Source organism: Acipenser ruthenus, chromosome 3, assembly GCF_902713425.1.
Source record: "Acipenser ruthenus chromosome 3, fAciRut3.2 maternal haplotype, whole genome shotgun sequence".
NCBI classification, from domain to species: Eukaryota; Metazoa; Chordata; class Actinopteri; order Acipenseriformes; family Acipenseridae; genus Acipenser; species Acipenser ruthenus.
This window is the reverse complement of record NC_081191.1, coordinates 87,722,348-87,730,951: the sequence shown is the minus strand read 5'-3', so window position 1 is coordinate 87,730,951 and position 8,604 is coordinate 87,722,348. Positions and strand designations below refer to the sequence as shown.

The 8,604-nt window shown below is 40.3% G+C and overlaps 1 protein-coding gene across 2 annotated transcripts; it reads right to left on the bottom strand.

Moving 5' to 3' along the window:
* Positions 1 to 855: 855 nt before the first annotated feature.
* Positions 856 to 7,811, bottom strand: LOC117394563 (fucolectin-4-like). Of its 2 annotated transcripts, XM_059021120.1 has the most exons (7): positions 7,761 to 7,811; positions 7,288 to 7,358; positions 6,876 to 7,155; positions 4,460 to 4,641; positions 3,816 to 4,095; positions 1,229 to 1,434; positions 944 to 1,003 (listed from the first exon to the last, which is right to left on the bottom strand). In XM_059021120.1, the coding sequence occupies exons 2-6, from the start codon at positions 7,355 to 7,357 to the stop codon at positions 1,266 to 1,268; spliced, it is 981 nt and encodes a 326-aa protein (XP_058877103.1). In that variant the 5' UTR covers position 7,358; positions 7,761 to 7,811; the 3' UTR covers positions 944 to 1,003; positions 1,229 to 1,265. The 2 variants fall into 2 exon arrangements, with proteins under 2 accessions (XP_058877104.1, XP_058877103.1); XM_059021121.1 differs by lacking the exon at positions 1,229 to 1,434 and having other exon boundaries at positions 856 to 1,003.
* Positions 7,812 to 8,604: the final 793 nt, after the last annotated feature.

Below are 8,604 nucleotides of genomic sequence, written 5' to 3'. Positions count from 1 at the left end.
TATTGTTGTTACCCCACAAATAATTTAATTGCCATTATTTAGTACTTTTTAAAGTATATATCTTAATAGCAAAGCCTCGCTTTAAAACCATGTTTTTGTCATCCCAATTTTGTCTTTAATTGATGACAATATAAAGCCACCGTCATTATAAAGGCCACTCCTGCATTCAGTATTGAGGTCAACATCAGCTGTCCTTTACGCATCAAGACAATATTAAATGACCTCTCTAATTAGGTCAGCTAACTATTAATTTGAACAGTACACTGTACAATATAATTAGATGCTTATACATTTAGAATATGATACTGTATGATGTTTTTATATACCGGTACTTATGATATAAAAATACAAAAATCAGACTGACATATAAGCATTAAAAAAAAATTGTTTATAAGATAATGATTTAGTTATTTTCTTTTCATTCCATACCCATGAGAAGTTTATTGCCATCCTGTGACCCTTCAGGGACAGTGCTTGTAATATAATGTGCCACCTGCTGTTTATTGGAGGAATTTCACTGCTAAACAACAAATAAAAATAATACTAAATCTAGTTTCTTTAAGCCCTGGGATTGTCTGGAAATGGGCATGACTGGGACAAAGACCTGGACTGGGTCTGTCTGCCCCTGTTGTATTGTATAGTGTAGCATATATATATATATATATATATATATATATATATATATATATATATATATATATATATAAATTCATGATGATAAATTCAGAAAAAATGTACTTTGAAGAAACAGCTACAACACGTTTTTTGTCATTAACAATAGCTTTATTTCCCCAACAGAATTTAAACACATTTAAAAAGATGCCAAAAAATAGTGAAAAGGGTAAGACTGGGTTGTGAAATATTAAATATTTAGGTACAGTATAAATGATTAGATGCGGTACCACAGTAACATAATCATTGAAAGTATCCTGCCTCCTTCTGAAGCGCAAAGAAGCTGTGAATCCCATGTGTAATATCCCATGTGACTGCATTCCTGGAGAGTCTGAAACAAAGAAAAAACATGTTTGTTGTAATGAGAAAGAATAAGTACTTTAAGTACTATAGACAGGTTTAAAGCGGATGTGGCCACATGAAAAATAGAAGTTAACCTGGAGTCTTGGTCAACTTCCAGTACAGAGCCAGCCTAAATACCTGGTTAAGAAACCCCTATATCTAGCATATACTCCATATAATATAACCCCAAAAATGAAATAAAAACACAACCAACCTTTCATCTAGCAATGGTAACCAACAGGATAAAATGGTTAAACTGGGGGTTCCCCGCAATCTGTTTTAACCCCATAGACTTCCACTTCACACAAGGTCAGGCTTTCCTTTCTACCAGGGATCATTATGGTCACATAGCGCCCCACCAGCCCATCACAGCAAAATGTGTGCACAGACCCTGGGGTGGTATCAGTGACGACACCACATCTGCAGGACAGAGAAACAAAAGGGCAGTGAGGTTACACATGGCACAAGCAGGGCACACACAAACACAAGCTTGAGGCCTTGAAGCGCTGTACATGAAGCTAGAAAACAAAACCAGGGCATCTTATGTAACCAAATCTTGTAATTAAACACAGCTGCTTAAAGTGTCATCGGAACTCATTTATAATTAATTGGCATCAATATGGAAACTTTACACGATTGTATGAAAGTAAAGTGCCTCACTACAGTAAATGTAATTGATCGTTTTCTAAGTAAAAACAGGATTCCAAAATTAATGAATCACTCGCGTGCTGTGCTCCAGGCAACCAGTGTTATCATTTACATCAAGATTCACTTTAAAAAAAAAAAAAGGCACCTATTAAAAAAAAAAATCCAACTATTACTAACTGTGACCACAAAAGGAAGCCTGAAACTGAAAACGGAATCCACTACAGCCACCTGTGCCCGATATTTTCAAGTTAAATGCTGTATCATTGAAAGATAGGTGCAGATTAACTGTAATACAGAATTATTACATTTTAATAAAATTAAAAACAAATAGCGTCTTTTTTGAAGCTCTGTGAGGGTTTGACATTTCAATTTGAAATTACCCACCGAAAAACTCTATCTGGGGACAGTTCTAACAGTTAAAGGTAGCTCTGAACAGATGGGTTTTCAGTAGCCGACCAAAAGAAAGAGTTGAGTCTGCATGTCGGATTTCGTCTCGGAGGGCATTCCAGGCTTTTGGGGCATAGCAGCAGAAAGCTCTCGAGCTGAATGTTTTGAGATTAGCTCTAGGGACCTGTAGCATTACTGTGCTAGATGATCGCAAAGTGAGCTTTGGAGCATGAGGGGCAATTAGGTCGGACAGATAGGTTGGGGTCAGATCATACAATGATTTATACATCAGTAGAATAATTTTATAGTCAATGCAGAACTTCACAGGGAGCCAGTGTAGAGACTTCAGGACAGGGGTGATGTGCTCAGTTGATTTTGTCCTTGTAAGACAAAATGTGTGGTCCAATGGTTAAAGAAAAGGGCTTGTAATGAGGAGGTCCCCGGTTCAAATCCCACCTCCGCCACTGACTCATTGTGTGACCCTGAGCAAGTCACTTAACCTCCTTGTGCTATGTCTTTTGGGTGAGACGTAGTTGTAAGTGACTCTGCAGCTGATGCATAGTTCACACACCCTAGTCTCTGTAAGTCGCCTTGGATAAAGGTGTCTGCTAAATAAACAAATAATAATAACTCTCTCTGCAGAATTTTGGAGTTGAAGTTTTTTCAAGGTGCAATCACTAACACCGGAAAAGAGAGAATTGCAGTAGTCTACTCTTAACATGAATGTATGGACGAGCATTTCGACATCTCTTTGTGACAGCATTGGCTGAAGTCTTGCTACAGTTCTAAGATGGTAATAAGACATTTTTACAGTATTGTTAATATGCTTGTTAAAACTGAGGTCTCTATCAAAATTGACTCCCAGATTTTTGATAGTTGAAGATGGAGAAATGACCATGTTTCCTATGGAGATTGCAAGAGGAGAAACTGATTTGTGGAGCAAACAATAGCACAGTAAGCTAAGAATTATTGGTTAATAAAAATAGAGTGACGAGATCAAGTGGAAAATCTACTGGAAACAGCATTTTCGTGGTTTCTTATTACTAACACAAACGGCACCCAAGACTGCTTCCAGAAGTTTAACATCAGGGCTACATTTTATTTGCTTTACATTTAGAGAAAGTGAAATGGGATTCATCTCAAGCAATTGTTTTGTGCTTTTACTTAATTTTTTCCAAACCACGCTGTAGCAGGGGGAGACCAGTGCTGACTCTTGTTGTATTCAAAGTGCTGCAGGAAGAGGGCAGCAGCCGTTCAATATCCGTCTGTTGGTCATGGCATTGACACGGAGAGGTGGGAGAGAGGGTGTGTGGGCTTTCCTTTTAGCCCACACCTTTTATTTGTAGTTTTGATTACTGTGTTTTATTTTCCTTTTTTATTTCGCCTTTTGTTTATTTTTGTTGAGCACCTGTGAGTGTGCCTACACCTGTAAACTGTACCACCTCTGGTATTACTGTGGTTCTGTCTACCATAGTTGGTAGGCAGACCACAGTCAACAGCGCCCTCTGCGGGCTGAAAAATGGAACTACCCGCTATTAATAAAACTGGGCACATGTGCAGTGTTTCAAGTTCACCTTTGTCTCCCTTGTGTCAGTGAATTACCCACCACCCTTCCACACACGCATACAGAAGCAATGCTTGATTTGAAGAGAATGCTAAAAAAATCTGAAACAAATGTCTTTTTCATTATCTGAATGAATAACCTCAAATACTGGTTGACAGTATTGAGAAACCAAGTCCACCCAATGAGCAATTCAAACACCTACCTGGCATTTTTGGAAACATCAGGCGAGTCTCCAATACGTATTTCGGCCCCTTGAAGGCGTTCGTGGCAGCAGTCTTTCCTATTGGTGATGATCACAGTGGAGATCTCATAGGTGTCCTTGAGGTCCACTCTCCACCAGGAGGGGGAGTCAGTGTTGGTGTAGGTGCAGCTCTCTTTACTGTAGATACTGTCATGGTTCCCATCAATGGCATGTGAAGCTAATCCAACATCATGACCCAGAGATGACTGGTCTGCAGTCCCCTGCAGAGCTACATTGACCTCTGTAAGCAGAATGGAAGGGGGTCAAGCCTGTGATGCAAGGCATCTAGGTCCTCAGCCCTGCAACCAAACCTCCTTGAGCTGATTGATGAAGTGCTCTTTATATATACAGTATATGCACAATACTCAAGCCAGCAAACCAGAGCACAGATAGACATTCATGTATTACACAGCAACAGCACAAATCAAACTCAAAGCATGTAAATATACCTTCACACATGCAGTTATACTGTGCTAAAGGTGTAATCATTGTGTCATTTTTGCCAGACACATGTTTGGATATTTAAATGATGGTTTGGCACTCCTAAGAATATCCAATGCCTTCCAATCTTTGTGCTTTGTGTATTAGAAAGTAGACTCAGATACCGTTAGGCTTGCGTTTGCACTCGGGTGCAGGATCTTGGTTTAGCACTCCAAAGACCTCCACCTCACACAGGGTCAGATACTGGCTTTTTCCACTGAGAACAACATTCACATAACGGCCTTTCAGCCCACTGCAGCAGATGGTATGGACTGATCCTGGAGAGGTTGAAGTGATAGTTCCACATCTGTGAGAGATTCCCAATAGAATAGATATAAAGCATTTACTCCAATGCAATGCTGCTCTTTTTTGGGAAGCTGAATCTCAGACATCCCTTTAGTGTGGGGCACAAAGTTATATTGTATATCTGTGACAGAAAGACAATGATTCTTGGTGGTAAATCTCCCTCTCGACATGTGAGGGCACTAAGTAACAGGAACAGAGTACTCTGGACTGCGTGGCCTGACACTTCGTTCCGAGGGGTAAAAGGAAGCCGGTCATGTAGAAAAGAGACGGAGCTTCAGTACACTAACTCATTGACCCGGAGGGGAAATGATTTAGCAGCTGCAGATCATAAAAAGCAGCTGCAATCGTTTACCAAGGGGTCATGAGAGACGGTATAAATGTATAAATAGGGGTCGAAGCAATGTTATCTGTTCCTTCGTTTGGTTTGAATTGTTAAACTGTAAGGACCTGTGAGAGACCCATTGGTAAAAGTACTGTGAGTGTTTGTTTTGTTTTGTTTGTCTATAATTGTTTGTAATTATTAGACGGCTGTCACGTTCCGGAGCTGTCGCCAAGGGCCAGCACAAAACCCGCAACAGCACTTCACTTTTGTCATGAATAAACTTGTATCACCCACCAAGAGCACTACAGCACGCGCCCAGGACTGATGACCGTGTTTTGAACATTGTGGGAAAGATGTGTGTTTATTATTTGGGACTGTAACCCATTTATTTACTTCCAGTGCATTACACATTGTTGTGTATTGCCTGGAGTTATTGTTTGGTCACCAGACCAGGATTAACCAATAAAAGCTGTTTCCAACTGGATTACACTTCTCTGTTTGTTCATTGCGCACTGCATCACTCCTGCACCTGTACACAATCAGCCACTTTGCCACAATATCATATTGGTTACAGGTATTCAGAGCACTTGACGCCAAGCCCTCAATGTAAATATATACACTTCAGAACATTAACATTTCCCCCAACATTATCCTTGTAGAAGGTTAACTATATTTGCATGTTTACACATACTGCTATTTTTCTTTTTACTTTTAAATAATATATTTTTTGGATGAGATCTTTTGTCCCATATGTATTAAAGAACCTGGGTGCTGTTGTCAAGAGAAGTTCGGTAAATTCAACTAACATTAATGTTTTATTGGCGTAAATTTATGGCAGGTTCTGACTATTTTCATTACCTGCCATATTGTATTAGTAAACCTCTGACCCAAGGGGGCGCTACAGCTTTAAGGAATACATGTTAATTTCTGTTATAATAGCAGCTTTCTCAGCACATTAAACTTTTGCTATGACCATTTGTCATTTATTCATTAAAATGTAGATAAAAGGAAGAACAACATTGGCAATTAAGTGTAACCCTCTGTAACAGGGGGAGATCTGTGCTGACTTCTGGTGTGTTCATAGTGCTGCAGGAAGAGGGCAGCAGCCTTGCAATATCCGCCGGTCAGTCATGGCAGTGACACAGAGAGGTGGGAGAGAGGGTGTGTGCGCTTTCCCTCTCTCTGAGTGGCTGAGAGGCGGGCCTTGGGGGGATTGCTTGCCCTATAAAATAATGTTCTGTTGTTCCCTCAGCTCTGCCCCTATAAGACAAAACAATGAGCCAGCGGGAGCTCTGCTCCAGTACCGAGAACAGCTGGAAAAGAAACCCAAAGAGGAGAAAATAAAAATATTGGAAGCGGAAAACCATGGGCAGACCCCATAATTGCATAAAAAGCAGACTGAGGGAGCCGTGAAATGTAGGACGGGGACCCGGCCCGTGCGGGTACCGACGGTCGGGGTAAGGCTGCCGAGTGCAGCACCTTTTCTTAGTTTTTGATTACTGTGTTTTATTTTCTCTTTTTGATTTCGCCTTTCGTTATTATTATTTGAGAGCACCTGCAAGTGCATCAGTGGAACTGTTTACCTATGGGTATTTCCGTGGTCCTGTCTACCATCGCTGGTATTCAGGCCATGGACAACAGCACCCTCTGTGGGCTAAACAAGAACTTGCAAATAATTTTTTTTTTTTTTTTAAGTAATAAATAAAACTGGGCACCTGTGAGGTGTTTCAAGTAGACCCTTCTGTCTCCCATGTAAGTGAATACTCACACCCTTCCACACCCTTCCACACCCTCCCAGCATTGGAATGAAAGTAACAAGTAAAGTGACATGAGGATTGGGGCATATTTAATTTGTTCTGTTTTAATGATTGAGGGAAAACACAATTTCTTGACTGATGAATTCAAACACCTACCTGGCATTTTTGGAGGCATCAGGCGAGTCTCCAATATATATTTCGGCCCCTTGAAGGCGCTCGTGGCAGCAGTCTTTCCTATTGGTGATGATCACAGTGGAGATCTCATAGGTGTCCTTGAGGTCCACTCTCCACCAGGAGGGGGAGTCAGTGTTGGTGTGGGTGCAGCTCTCTTTACTGTAGATACTGTCATGGTTCCCATCAATGGCATGTGAAGCTAATCCAACATCATGACCCAGAGATGACTGGTCTGCAGTCCCCTGCAGAGCTACATTGACCTCTGTAAGCAGAATGGAGGGGGGTCAGGGCTGTGATGAAACATACTGACAAATACAAATGCTAAAGGAAAAATGTTGACACAGAAATTACCAAGCCAAATTAAGAACAAGGCAAACAAATAAAAACATGTTACCATTAGGAAATCGCTGGCAGCCACGCACAAGGCAAAGACCCACCAACCAGAACAGGTAAATCATCTTCATCCTAGAGGAAGAGAGGGCATGCTGGTCAACATGCAATCACAAAATATCCATTAATCATGCTATAGCAAAATATGGGTTTGCATTTATGAATGCATACATGTTTTTTTGTCTAATCTGAACATCATAATGGCTTTCAACAAACCCTCAATGTTAATTTAGCCAGGGATTTGTCATGACCAGTTAAATATGCATGCAACTATTCCTGCAAAAAATGCATGGAAGCCAATACAGAACTGACGTGGTTCCCAAAGCCGACATCAGATAGTCAGTGAGCCTGGCAAATAACAATCTTCAATCACCAGAAACATCAACAGGGAATCATACAGAACACATAACACTTATGGCATACTTACTTAATTCTGGCTTATAATGTCTGCTGGCAATTCTATAAAGAGTACAGTACCTTTAATGGAGACGTGCAAAACCACATCCAGTTCTAACCCTTCCAAGTAACTACAGCTGACTTGAGATTGCCACTTTATATAGGCACTGTATTTCAGGGTGGGGAGTAAACACTTGTTGAAAAGCTAACAAAGCTTCAGCATATCACAGGTGTAATGTCTGTCACCTGTTTTGTATTGTCTTGATAATTTTAATTAATCAAGTAAATTAGTTACTTGTTAGGAGGGGAAATAAAGGTATAGTTTTTTTTATTAGTTTATTTATTTATTTCTTAGCAGACGCCCTTATCCAGGGCAACTTACAGTTGTTACAAGATATTACATTATACATTATTTTTACATACAATTACCCATTTATACAGTTGGGTTTTTAACTGGAGCAATCTAGGTAAAGTACATTGCTCAAGGGTACAACAGCAGTGTCCCCTACTGGGGATTGAACCCACAACCCCCCGGTCAAGAGTCCAGAGCCCTAACCACTACTCCACACTGCTGCCCTTTTTTTGCGATGCGAAACGGGAGCGCTGAGTTAAGCGCCGCTCGAGAAATAAAGAAAAATAAAAAAAGAAGTAAAGAGAGAAAGGGGTTCGAGAGGGTTTTTTTTGTGGTATACTACGCCACGGATTTTGGAAAGTTAAACCTGGACGTTTGTGGTTTTGAAGGTGTATGTAGTATCGAAAGCGAACTTGACCTGAATTGGCTGTTTCAACTTACTGCAGATGACGTGCAGGTTTACCGACCAAACTAGTAAGACAAAACCTTCTTCCTTCAGCGGTTGTGATATGTGATAGTACTGCATGTAAATTATATTTTAAATATTAATTATAATTATGTGAGTTTAATAGG